We start from the raw sequence: 13,977 nt of genomic DNA, 5'->3' as shown, positions 1-13,977 counted from the left end.
TACTGGTACCGATTCAATGTGGCTTTACTATGCTATGCTAGTAAGCCACATTGGGTCCAGGTTAGTCGAGGTAATTTGTACATGTAGGTAGCGGTTACTAGATAGAATTCCTGGAAATTCGTTTTAAAACAGCCATAAAATCTATCTTTTGGTGTGGTGTATTGATCCATCTCAATAAACTATCACCTAAATGCATTATTACCTCCAACTTGGCCCAATTTCAATTTCCCCACCCCGTCATGCCTCCAAGCTAGAACGGGCCCTGCGTCTTAACCAATGCCAATGTAGGCTAAATATCCCAAGCAGGGCTACAGAAACTTCCAGAGAGGGTCAGGCTCTTGGGCCACTCTGGTTTGGGTGACCTCGGCAGAACGTGTCGTTTCTAACCAAGTGGTCACATATCGTTCTGGGTTCCACTTTGCAAGAGCAGGTCGGTGGAGTTTTATGAACATCAATGCAGACACGGTTAATTTAGATTTTTTTTTAAAGGTTATGGTGTTCTTAACTTGTCAAGCATCCAATAGGCCTCCGCAGTGCACACATGTAGATTACAGTTCTTCATAATTCACCAGAGAGAAGACAGGGAAGAAACCACCATTTTACCTACCTCTAGGCTGCTTTTTTTATGGAATTTTTGTGCTAGTTAAATATAATTTATTTAGAATTGATCAGAATAAAATGTTCCATGTATTCTCAAATTGTAAAAAGTAAGTGCAACTCCCTCCTACTCCCCCAGCACTACACACCTGCTTACATGTGAAGTGAAGGCAGCTGCACAGCCCTATTTAATCAATACATTTTATATTTTGTTTTTTGCCAAAAATATTTTATTTGTTACAAACAAATAGTGCACTGGGCCTTTACTAGTGCTGTATTAGTGGACCAATATAGCCTTCTGTAGGACAATGTTGTTTTTATATACATGCATTTTCTATATTAGCGGGTTAGGGTCGGGTGCAGGCCTCAGATTTTCAGTTTATCACATATAGTCGGGCGGTTGCGGATGGGTTATTAGCAATTGCGATAAGATATTTTAACATGATTAAATACCACCAAGATCATTATTTGCATACATATCCATAGTTTATTTTACGCTCAACTTTACAAAGGTTTACCACATTAAATTATGACGTTTTTTAAAAACAGTTAAATCCAACATTTAATTTCCTTATGTAACAAAACAAGCTGATTCCTGTGTGACTAACAACACAGCATAATGTAATTCAAAAAGCAAAGTCATTGTCATTAGAAAACACTAAAACAACATATTGTTCTGATCCACTCCACAGAAGGTAGGCTATTGTTTGAATATATGGTATTACATTCTCGTAGTCCATCATAAGAAAATAAGCCACATTTTTATAATAATAGTAATAATAATTGATTCATTTTATTTAGCACTTTTCATTATGCACAGAATCTCAAAGTCGCAAAAATATCAAACAAATTTGTTTGTGATCTGACGTGTTATCTGACAGATTCTTAAAACAACAGTGAATAAAGTGACAAAAATGTTCTCACAGTTTGGGGTCAAATAAGTATCCATAAATCTACATAACTGACAAAGTTACACTACAAATGCAGTCACTCATATTCAATTACTGGAAAGTAAAGAAAAACAGTTTATGCAATTCAAACGAAAGACAGTTTACAGATGTAGGATCTTATTTTGATCCAGTTTGCTACAGCAGGAAAAGAATCCTGCAGCAACAGGAAATATTAATTATTATGTTGATTATAAATAATGGACATTTTTGTAGGGTTTGATACATTTTTCGTAAGGGAAAATCAAGTCTGAAATTTCAAAGTGGAAATTACAAACTTTTTAAGCCTCAAATACACTACACATTTTTTATGTTCCTGCATTGCACGAAAGATCTCCTGCAACAGGGTGGTCAAATGAAGATCCTACACCTGTATATCAACTCTCAATTTAGAACATTTTAGATAAATTGTTTCGTATCACAATCTTAGATTTTTCTGATGACTGAATAATGGGACTTAAACAATCATTTGGTGACATTAATTCAGTTTTGTCTCTGGGATCTAAGTTAACTCACTGTGCACCCACCAGCTGTATTTTTTTTTCTCCAGTCCTCAAAGTCACGAGACATTTGATCATTGCCCAGTAACTGGAATATCTTCTCCATCAGCTCCATCACCTGCTGCTGGTCTTTCTTTGTGTTTTTGAACACATGTATGTTCCGACAGCACTTTACTATGTCTTTCAGATGATCGCCAGCCTGTTTGATGAACGTTTCAATGCTCATATCTTTGAGGTCCTCTCCATTCGTAAAGAGGACAAATGTTTTCTCTCTAATTCTACCCAAGGCATCTTCTAATTGTTTCAAGATCTCTGTTCACCCTCTGTGAATCGGCCGATCTGAATCACCAGTAAATACACACTCAACCCTGTCTGACAGTGCTTTTGCAATCCTCAACGTGTCTGATTGGTTGTTTAAGATCATTTCCAAAGAAATCTGGGGTATCAACGACTCTAACCTCTGTCCCTTCTATCTTTATCTTTTCTACCTTACACTCTTTTGTAACTGGTACAGAGCTTGCATGTGATGGAAAACAATTTTTCCTCAGGATTCTGTTTCCACTTGCACTCTTTCCAGTACCTGTCTGTCCCAGTAGCACAATGTTCAAAATGTTGCTGGGTTTGCTTGCATTGTTTGCCTTGACCATAACAGCTTGGACCCAGTGAAACAATAATAGCAGCAATCGAGTTACACAGCGTTTCATCCACCTTCAATTTACTTTGCTTCTCAATGAGTTTCCTGATGTTATTTAAAAAAGTGAGAGTAGGATATTACTATAATTTAAATATTTTTTTGTTAGTCCCGAATGTGATTCAAATGGGTCAGAGGATATTCAACTAAATTCTGTTCTCTTTATACTGATGTCAAAAAAAATACAGCAGAATGTGAATGAGGTAAACTAGCCAAATGTTTAGAAATGTTTAAAAGCATAGTGTATTTTGTATTGTATAGTGCAAGGAGTTCTACAGTCAAACTTGTGGCTTGATAGAAAAGACTCACGCAAAGCAGGCTAGTATAGCTTGTGGTATAGATTTCACTTATTGAGTAAATTCCACCCTGGGGCTTACCAGTGTTTGAGTTTCCAGATCCGCTAGCCAACCCATTCTGAGATCTGACAGGATCACTGGACCTAAAGCATACAACCATGACAAATAATAGCTTTTAGTGCCTTTGACAATGTTAGAAAATGTAATTAATGTCATTTGGTCTTACATCTCATCTTGGGGTTTTGTTAGGTCCCCAAATCTTGTTCCTCTGAACTCTTTTCCAGGATGACTATCATAGTCAACAGACCTAAGTACACCATGACAAATGCACTGCTCAAAAAAATTAAGGGAACACTAAAATAACACATCCTAGATCTGAATGAATGAAATAATCTTATTAAATACTTTTTTCTTTACATAGTTGAATGTGCTGACAACAAAATCACACAAAAATTATCAATGGAAATCAAATTTATCAACCCATGGAGGTCTGGATTTGGAGTCACCCTCAAAATTAAAGTGGAAAACCACACTACAGGCTGATCCAACTTTGATGTAATGTCCTTAAAACAAGTCAAAATGAGGCTCAGTAGTGTGTGTGGCCTCCACGTGCCTGTATGACCTCCCTACAACGCCTGGGCATGCTCCTGATGAGGTGGCGGATGGTCTCCTGAGGGATCTCCCCCCAGACCTGGACTAAAGCATCCGCCAACTCCTGGACAGTCTGTGGTGCAACGTGGCATTGGTGGATGGAGCGAGACATGATGTCCCAGATGTGCTCAATTGGATTCAGGTCTGGGGAACGGGCGGTCCATTGCATCAATGCCTTCCTCTTGCAGGAACTGCTGACATGAGGTCTAGCATTGTCTTGCATTAGGAGGAACCCAGGGCCAACCGCACCAGCATATGGTCTCACAAGGGGTCTGAGGATCTCATCTCTGTACCTAATGGCAGTCAGGCTACCTCTGGCGAGCACATGGAGGGCTGTGCGGCCCCCCAAAGAAATGCCACCCCACACCATGACTGACCCACCGCCAAACCGGTCATGCTGGGGGATGTTGCAGGCAGCAGAACGTTCTCCACGGCATCTCCAGACTCTGTCACGTCTGTCACATGCTCAGTGTGAACCTGCTTTCATCTGTGAAGAGCACAGGGCGCCAGTGGCGAATTTGCCAATCTTGGTGTTCTCTGGCAAATGCCAAACGTCCTGCACGGTGTTGGGCTGTAAGCACAACCCCCACCTGTGGACGTCGGGCCCTCATACCACCCTCATGGAGTCTGTTTCTGACCATTTGAGCAGACACATGCACATTTGTGGCCCGCTGGAGGTCATTTTGCAGGGCTCTGGCAGTGCTCCTCCTCTCCTTCTTGCACAAAGGCGGAGGTAGTAGTCCTGCTGCTGGGTTGTTGCCCTCCTACGGCCTCCTCCACGTCTCCTGATGTACTGGCCTGTCTCCTGGTAGCACCTCCATGCTCTGGACACTACGCTGACAGACACAGCAAACATTCTTGCCACAGCTGGCATTGATGTGCCATCCTGGATGAGCTGCACTACCTGAGCCACTTGTGTGGGTTGTAGACTCTGTCTCATGCTACCACTAGAGTGAAAGCACTGCCAGCATTCAAAAGTGACCAAAACATCAGCCAGGAAGCATAGGAACTGAGAAGTGGTCTGTGGTCACCACCTGCAAAACCAGTCCTTTATTGGGGGTGTCTTGCTAATTGCCTATAATTTCCACCTGTTGTCTATTCTATTTGCACAACAGCATGTGACATTTATTGTCACTCAGTGTTGCTTCCTAAGTGGACAGTTTGATTTCACAGAAGTGTGATTGACTTGGAGTTACATTGTGTTCCCTTAAATTTTTTTGAGCAGTGTATATAATAGCTTTTAGTGATTTTGACAATATTACAAAATAAAGAATGTATTGAATGTCATTTGGTCTTACATCTCATCTTGGGGTTTTGTTAGGTCCCCGAATCTTGTTCCTCTGAACTCTTTTCCAGGATGACTATCATGGCCAACAGACCTAAGTTCACCATGACAAATATATAATAGCTTTTAGTGATTTTGACAATATTACAAAATAAAGAATGTATTGAATGTCATTTGGTCTTACATCTTTCGGGTCTTTCTCTTTTTCGCCAGTGTATATTTTCTTTTTAGTACAACATCTTCACTGTATTTTTCGTAGGTGTAGTTGAAGAATTTACGGTCCTTTAGTAACTTTTTGTGCAGATCATTAGAATTGTTCAAGACTTCCAGGGGATATTTAAGGTTTTGATTGATATAACGTTCCAGTGCAATGATGTCACTCCTGCCTGGTAACATAACTATCATGTTTGCCGTAATCTTTCTCTCCAAAGGTATCTTGTTGGTGAAAACTTGCTGTCCAACCTCCTCTGGTGTATCATGCCCATCTTGAATCAAGCAAGGATATATGAGGGCCGGGGTATGAAAGTGCCATACAGTCAATAATTTGCTGGTCTGGATTATTGCCTTCTCCAAACATGTCTGGGGTGTTGATTGCAGCATATGATTCATTCTCTCTCCGCTCACATAGTTCGGTATCATGGGTAAAGTGATAGCTATCTCCTAGGATTATATTTCCTATTGAACTCTTTGGAGCTCCTTTCTTTCCAAACAGGATGATGGTACATTGTCCTCCAGAACCTAGTTAAAACAATAAGAACAGTCTTAGATCTTTCTGTCGGATATGTTGCATTAGTAATGTGATACCATTGCAAGGGACACACAATTGAGTCTAAGAATGTTCCCAAACAGTATTCCAGAATATATTTCAACCATATTGAGCAACATTTTCTTTCTGCTACACACATTACACAGTAGAGCAAACACCAGTAAAATCCTGTTTTCCTCCTGTCTTACTCCAGATTTTTTTTTTTTTACTATTCTTGCACTGCTGTTTTCCAAAGACACTTAACTGTACCTTTGGTTTTTCAGCCTAAAAATAAATATCTAACAATGCACACAACACAACCTGTAGTGATGCAGCGATTGTACAGTTCTGGGCAATAAATAGGTGTTTTATCAAAAAGCCATGTAGGCATATGACTAAAACTATAGATTTGAAACTTTGCGGGGATAAAGAAAATTGTACAGATGTGATCTCAACTGTGCAGAGACATGTGCCTTTGGTGTACAGTTTTTAAATTAGGAAAACGTCGCCCATATGTCCAAATTGTTAAGCTCCTTAGAGCAGTGCCTGATGTTCTTTATATTATTTTGTCAAGACGTTCTTCAAACTAAATGTTGTTAAATCAATCACATAGAACCTTAGAAGCATAAAAAAATTACGATAGTACAAATTCTACATTTGCTGGATTGACATCTCTTTATGAAAAGTAAAATAATGACATGATGGTTGATGATTTTAGAATGAAAACAGTTGCTCTTACCTGTCATTTTCCTCTTTTCGTTGTGCAGCCACGGGATGACGAAACCTGAAACAGGAAAATGAATAGGGAGGTCTTCAAAACGTCTCTGCAAATCTAAAATGAATGTTTTTCATCCCAATTATATACTGAATTGTATAGAGGTAGGGTCAATCGTGTGGGCGGTTCCTAAGGGAGCTTGATAGATAAAACATAGGAAAGTTGCACCTTTCCACTTCATTCAATTTCAACAAGATGGGTTGTCGCTACTCGATCCCTGAAGGTGAGAATTACGTTCTTAAACTTTTTTGCAATGAGGTGAAGTTAGCTTTATATTAGCCTAGGCAGCTGATAGTGCATATCTAGCGCCCATGCGCTATATTCTATGATTGACGATCATTCCCGGTATTCAGTAATACACTCGTGTCCCCTGTTGACCGGCTCTTACATAAAGGATCCTCCATTTAGGCTGAAAAGGCATAATTTTCCTCCTTAACTATCTTTAATGGTGAGAAGGTTGAGAAAATATGCTTACTTTCTTTATGAAACACAATTTTCCAAACACAATTTAGGATGTTTCACACCATGTTCAGCCAAGGGTGTGCAACATCCTAAAATGTCCGAAAATTGTGTTTCATAAAAAAGTATTGCTATAGGCCCTTTTCACGATGACGTCATCTAACTTCCGCCTTTCCGCGTAGCAGGTTAACTTCACTTCCGTTCGCCCGTAACCTGAGACTTCTCAACGAAAATACAACTGTTGACCACTAACTAGCAAGCTAGCTACTTGAAGAAATTCCAAAAGGTACGTTTAAGTTAAATTAGTAAAGTTAAGAGTAATAATGTTTACGTATATGCAATGGTTTGTAACTTGCTAACGTTATTGTTAATTCATAATTGTTCACTGCCTTAGTTACTTAAAAGTGGGCTAACGTTAGCTAACAACAACTTAGTACCAGATACCGATAACGTTAAAAGGTAGCGTTACATTGCTGCCTGGCTGTAATTAACAAGTTTACTTAGCTAGCTATCTAACCCTTTGTTAGGCAGTTAGTTTATTCATGAATGTATAGTAACTCACCTATTCAAATACTGTTGTGCATGATAGCTAGATAAATATTGATTCCTGGTCAAAGCTGAATGTTAATTTAGCTGTTTCTTTTCTCCCGGTGTCTGTATCGCAACAGTATCCCATCCAACACCGAAGCATGGCACAATCTTCGAGAAGATGCTATTGCAGTGTACCATTTTGTTCAAAACAACAAACAGAAATTCCCGTATCTGAGTTTTCTACGATTTCCTGTTGATGGAGAAATACGTGCCCGTTGGGTGAGGGCGATCAGGAGAGATGAGGGACCAAGTTTTAAGATTCTTCGTGGGAGCACCTTTGTTTGCAGTCAGCACTTTCCCCTGAGGATAGATACACATCGGCCAGTGGACGGATCCGTATTAAACAGGGATCAGTGCCGTCTAGATTCCACTGGAATGATTGGGGTAAGGATAGGTAGACAGCGTTAAACGTAATACTACTGTAATCCAATAATATATTACTTGTACAAAATGTTTAATAATTTAATCCTGATGCAATATAGCTGCTACATTTTGTCATTTTAGGGACTGAAAAGTGATTACCAAAATGTATCATGACAAGCATATGGTTAATTTCACACATATAGGAGGCGGCTCACAAGCTCGGGAGTCAGTTTACCAGCGAGCAAGAAAGCGTCTTGGTGTTGCTGTCCTGGATGATTCTGATCATGAGATGCCTGACAGCACAGAGGGTGCTTTGCCTGCAGTGACAAACGATCACGACTATGCCTGCCGTCCTTCTCCTGGTTAGTATTACAAATAAGAGTAACCATGTATCTGTTTGGCAAAAAAAGTAAAAGTATATGGCAGTTAAGTAAAAATACTATTTTGATTTTGAAACTGATCCACAGTGGAACTTTGTGGAATCATTCTTATTAAATCTGCAACCGCAGCAAAAACACAACAAAAAGAAAACTTATCTATCTTAACCTATCTTATCATAATGTTAGAGAACTGTTTATCTGAGAAACCTGAAGCCGATGAGCCTCCTCATTTTCTTCATGGACCTGTAACATCGCCCTCTCACTGTCACCTCACCGTTAACTACACTTGAGACTGTTTCAATACAGTGATTGGGAGAAAGGGGCGCAGCATTAGCCATTAATACATTACTGACTCTTATCTTACGGTCGATACAAACAGCAGTAATATTAAAAAAGAGGCTGCAAAACAGAAACTCGTCAGCTCATAACCTTCGCTAGCATAGGGCTAATTTAAGCTAAATAAAGATAAACACGTACCTTCATAATCAAACAGGTAACCTTCAACGAAGAACTTGTAGCCTTTATCAAGCTTCGATCTTGAAGTAAGGGACCACTTGTCAGCAAGTCGTTCTACGTCGTTAAGTCGTATTGGTGGCAGATGTGAAAGGGACTGGGTGAACTCCATAATGATGTGCTACTAGCTGATGCGTTCCTAAGCGACACCGGATGTAAACATAACCTGCATCGCGGCAGAACGGAAGTTGTCTGACGTCACGTGAAAAGGGCCTATTGGTTCAGGGACCTCGCCTGTCCAATCCATTGCATATATACATTTGTCTATTTTCAATGAATTACATTTTAATTATATGTATAAAATACTTGCTTAAAACGTCAATAGCTTCCACCCCATATCACTTTCCTGAATACAACCAACTGTTATTGGTTCAGGGACCTTGTCTGTACAATCTACGGCAATTACGTTTGTCTTTTTTGACTTTGGCTATTTAAAAAAGTATAGATTTTAAATGAATTTACATGAAAAATACTATCTTAACTTGAATAGCTTCGACCCCATATTACTTTTATTAACACAACCAACTGATAATGGTTCAGGGACCTCACCTGTCCAATCCACAGCAAATACTTTAGTATTTTTTTTAGGGCTGTCAAAAATAGCGGCGTTAACGACGTTAATTAGTTGTTTGCTGTTAATTACGCCAATTTTTTTAACGCATTTCACGCATGCGCAGTGTGACAAATTATTCACGTCAGGAAAGTGGTTGGGAGCTAGAGGCGAGATGGAGCAAGGTGAGCAAAGTGGGCCTATTGACGGATTCAAATATAAAAAGAATGATGATGGTACAGTTAACAAGTACAAGGTTATTTGCAAGATTTGTAAGAAGGAGTTTCAATTTCACCGGAGCTGTTCAAGCTTGAAGTACCATGTCAACGCCAAACATGCGTTTGCTGGGCCGTCAGATTCAGCAAGTGGTTTGCGCCAGACCACGCTGAATGTTTGCAGGCAATTAACAAAATCAACCTCAGATAATTTGACCAACACAATAGCAAAATGGATTGCAAAGGATTGTAGACCCATTAGCATTGTAGAAGACTCAGGTTTCCTTGATGTTTTGCAAGTGACGTCTCAAGACTCATTCTATAAGCCACCGTCAAGAGCCACAGCCAAAGACAAATATTATGGTGTGTAGTATGTTTCAGCTTGATTTAAAACACCATTATTTGGCTGTGTTAATAAACAGACATAATATGAAAATTATGTATCTGTGTCCTGTTATTTATCTTTTGGTATGCATTTCAGAAAAAAAAATGGTTAGGATTCAGGTGTAATTGCAAATAGTGATTAATCATGATTAATCCACTGAAAATTCTGATTAATTTGATTAAAAATTTTAATCATTTGACAGCCCTAATTTTTTTACTTTGTCTATTTTTAAAAATACATTTTCATTGAATTTACATGAGAAATACTTACTTAAAACTTCAATAGCTGCCACCCCATGTCACTTGCATGAATACAACCAACTGCTATTGGTTCAGGGACTTGTCTGTACAATCTATGGCAATTACTTTTGTAGTTTTTGACTTCGGCTATTTTCTCTGAATTTTAATGGACTTTACATTAAAAAAGATACTTCCTTAAAACGTCAATAGCTTCCACCCCATATGATCTGCATTAATACAACCAACTGTTATAGATTCAGGGACCTCTTCCCTCCAATCTACGGCATTTACTTTTTGTAATTTTTAATTTGTCTATTTTCTATTCATGTAAATTTACTTTACATAACAAATATTTCCTTAACTTTAATATCTTCCACCCATATGACTTTATTGAATACAACCAACTGCTATTGGTTCAGGGACCTTGTATGTACAATCTACGGAAATTACTATGTTTTCAATTAATTCAAATTGACTTTAAATTAAATACTTCCTTAAAACGTCAATTACTTCCACCCCATATGACTTGTAAGAAAGAAAAAAGCTGTTGCTTCACTGGCCTTTTTAGAGCAGTGTGTCACCATTTGGATATCTAAAGATGGTCATAGGTACTCCTGCCCTTTATCCTTCATTTAATTGAATGAGAGAGCTCCAGAGCCCCGGGGCGGCGGCCGAACCCCACTCCATCCAGCCAGTTCCCTGCCCCACGGAGTTGGGGGGAGAGGCCAGGGAGGGCAGGGGCTGGCACAGAGAGGGGGGGGGGGGGACCCGCGTACATCCGCCAGGGGCTGGCACTCCATCCAGTCATCTTCCTGCCCCAGAGAAAGGGCCAGGGAGGGCTGGGGCCACCCCAGGGACCCTACTCTGCCCCCCAGAAGGAGAGTGTCACTCACCCAGCCCCAGATCTAGGCCTCAGCCAGCCCTCCACACACCAGAGGCCCAGTAGGCCAAAAAAAGGGGGGACAGAAATGCCAATCTATACAGAAAATGCCTGCTCTACCCCCCTGAAGGACAGTGTCACTCACACACCTACTCACATTGGCCTTCTCCCTGGGGCCTACCTGGTGACCTCTCCCCCACCCATGGCACCCCTTTTCTGGGCCTCACTACTGCCCAACCCTCTGGTCCTCTCGGGAGCTCCAGACAGACCCACACTCACCTGGTGACCTCTTCCCCACAGACATACAGACCTCTAGACCTACACTCCCTGGCTGCACTGCCTGCCTACCTGCCCTCTCCCTGGGCTAGAGGAGTACAGCTTACTTCCACCCATAAAGCTCCACTTTTTACTCTCCCCAGTCTAAGTCCAGACCTCCAGGCCTCTAGATCTACTCTCCCTGCCCTGCCTTCCCTCTCCCTGGTCATGAGAGTCCAGCTTACTCCCTGGACCTCCAGGCCTCCACACTTACTCTCTCTAGTCTCCCTACCCAGGTAACACCCCTCTCCCTGGGCATCACCCATCAGCACATCCCGGCCGGGGCTCACCCACCTCAAGAACCTTGCAAACCTTGGCACCCGCACCTAAGCACCACCTCCCGGCCACTCTGTGCACCCGGTAGACCACTCACACTGAAAAGTTCAGCCTTGCACCTGGTGGCCGCGCTCCGTCTCAGCGTCAGAGACTAAGTCCAAACCTCCAGGGCAGGGGGTCCTGCCCGAGTCCGAGTCCGGCTGCCCCTGCCCAGACTCTGAGCGCTCATTTACTTTGCCTTCAATGTAAAGTCAATTTAAGAAAATACAGTACCATTTTTTTTTACAAATTGCAATGGATTGGAGGGAAGAGGTCCCTGAACCAATATCAGGTTGGTTGTATTCATGTAAGTCCTATGGGGTGGAAGCTATAAAATTTTTTAAAAGTATTTTTCTTTAAAGTTAATTGAAATAAATATGTAAAAAAAGCTAAACTTATTGCCGTGGATTCAAGAGAAGAGGACTCCTCTGAACAATGTCAAATTGATTTGAGATCTTTATGTCATGTGGTTGAGAAGCTATTAAGATTTGTTATTAACAAGTAGACATTGCAGTTTTAAGACGGTTGCTTAAACCTCTGAGAAGAGGAGAGCAACGTTTTAGCTATATTTTGCCTCCAAAAATAAAATGAGACACCGAATTGCAAAAACAAGGGGTGTAACTTGTTTGCTATCGTCAGCGATCGTCGCTATGTATCATTCTTGCACGTTCCGTTGAAGAGGTATTGATGAGCAAAATCCAAATATTTAATGTAAAACTAACTATAAAGTATATTTTTTGCAGTTGTTTCTTTAATTTCACACAGAAAACATTGTTGAGTGTATGAATCCAATTTCTTCCAGCACAAGAAGAATGAAGTTTAGCAGGACATTTGTTTTCACTGAATAGGTCACTAAGCATGAATTCTTCACTAAGCATTAATTAAATATTTTCAGGTCCTGACCTGAGAATTGTGATGATTGGAAAAACTGGAGTGGGGAAAAGTGCTGTTGGAAACACCATTTTGGGCAAAAACATATTCAAATCTCATCCCAGCGCTAACTCTGTGACTTTGACTTGTGAAAAGAATAAACTTCAAGAGAGTAATAGGAGGATACATGTGGTGGATACACCAGGGATTTTAGATACAGACAAAGAAGCTACAGATGTAAAAAACGAGATAGTGAAGTGTATTCAGGTTTCATCCCCTGGTCCTCACGTCTTCCTGCTGGTGATCCAGGTTGGCAGATTCACTAAAGAGGAGCAGAATTCGATCGAGGCCCTGGAGGAAATCTTTGGACCACAGGCCTCCAATCACATGATTGTACTGTTTACTCGTGAGGATGAACTTGAGGGTCAAACAATACAAGAATATGTACGCACCGGTCATCCAAAGCTTCAAGAAGTGATTCAACGCTGTGGCAACAGATTCCATGTTTTCAACAACAGAGATGGGAATAGAAGTCAAGTTGTTGAGCTGATCAAGAAGATTGATGACGTGGTGGCAGGAAATGGAGGAGGGCACTATACTGACGAAATGTTTCAGGAGGCAGAGAGAATGATTGAACAGCAAAAGATTACAAGGGAATTGGCAGAGCTCCAAACATACAAATTCACATTCCTTGCTGAATTGCAGCAGAGAGTCATTCGGTTTCAAAAAATACTTGTTTTAGAAGATGACTACTAATGAAGCATAGCTGTGGCTATTTCCTCTCCACGAGGAACACAATCTGTGACTACTACCACTGATGTGAATCATGAAATCTTTACCATATAGCCTACTGTAGTATAACACAATATAGTAGTTGAGTAGGAAGTCTCTCTTTCTCTAATCAACATTTTTCTTTATTATTTGAGATTAACATTAGTTAAAATGCTATGTATTAAAAATCTGAATGTTGTGAATCCAATATAAAGAGAAAAGTGAAAATGAACTGTGGTATGACATCAATCAGCTGATTGAGCTCTAAGCTTACAGTAACTGTCACGACTTCCTCCGAAGCTGCCTCCCCTCCTTGTTCGGGCAGGTTTCGGCGTTCGTCGTCACCGGCTTACTAGCCACTGCCGCTCCATTTATCATCATTCCATTTGTCTTGTCTTGTCAATCACACACACCTGGTTCCTATCCCCTCATTAGTCTGTGTTTAAGTGTTCCCTCTGCCCCCTTGTCCTTGTGGGTGATTGTTGCATGTGAGTAGAGTGTAGCTCGGTGGAGCTACCTGTACTTTGTATTGCCGGGGTATATTTTCCCTGTGTGCCTGTATTTGTTCCAGTGCGGAATAAACTGTGTATTCTGTGATCTACCCTCCTGCGCATGACTCCTTCAAATCACACTCTCACAGCAAC

The 13,977-nt window shown here is 40.7% G+C and overlaps 1 protein-coding gene across 1 annotated transcript; it reads left to right on the top strand.

The window, feature by feature from the left end:
- Nucleotides 1–6,682: 6,682 nt before the first annotated feature.
- Nucleotides 6,683–13,318, top strand: LOC123484978 (GTPase IMAP family member 7-like). Its single transcript, XM_045215807.1, has 2 exons — nt 6,683–6,710; nt 12,588–13,318. Exons 1-2 carry the CDS (start codon nt 6,683–6,685, stop codon nt 13,316–13,318), a joined length of 759 nt encoding a protein of 252 aa, XP_045071742.1.
- Nucleotides 13,319–13,977: the final 659 nt, after the last annotated feature.

This window comes from Coregonus clupeaformis, unplaced genomic scaffold (genome assembly GCF_020615455.1).
Source record: "Coregonus clupeaformis isolate EN_2021a unplaced genomic scaffold, ASM2061545v1 scaf0522, whole genome shotgun sequence".
Classification (NCBI taxonomy): domain Eukaryota; kingdom Metazoa; phylum Chordata; class Actinopteri; order Salmoniformes; family Salmonidae; genus Coregonus; species Coregonus clupeaformis.
Note: the sequence above shows the minus strand (reverse complement) of the source record. Positions and strands in the feature narration are given on the sequence as shown.

Bases quoted from the DNA above. Each gene is read 5' to 3' on its own strand.
- LOC123484978 (XM_045215807.1), top strand. From the start codon at position 6,683: ATGGGTTGTCGCTACTCGATCCCTGAAG. The intron at 6,711-12,587 runs GTGAGAATTACG...AAATATTTTCAG, and splicing joins TCGCTACTCGATCCCTGAAG to GTCCTGACCTGAGAATTGTG.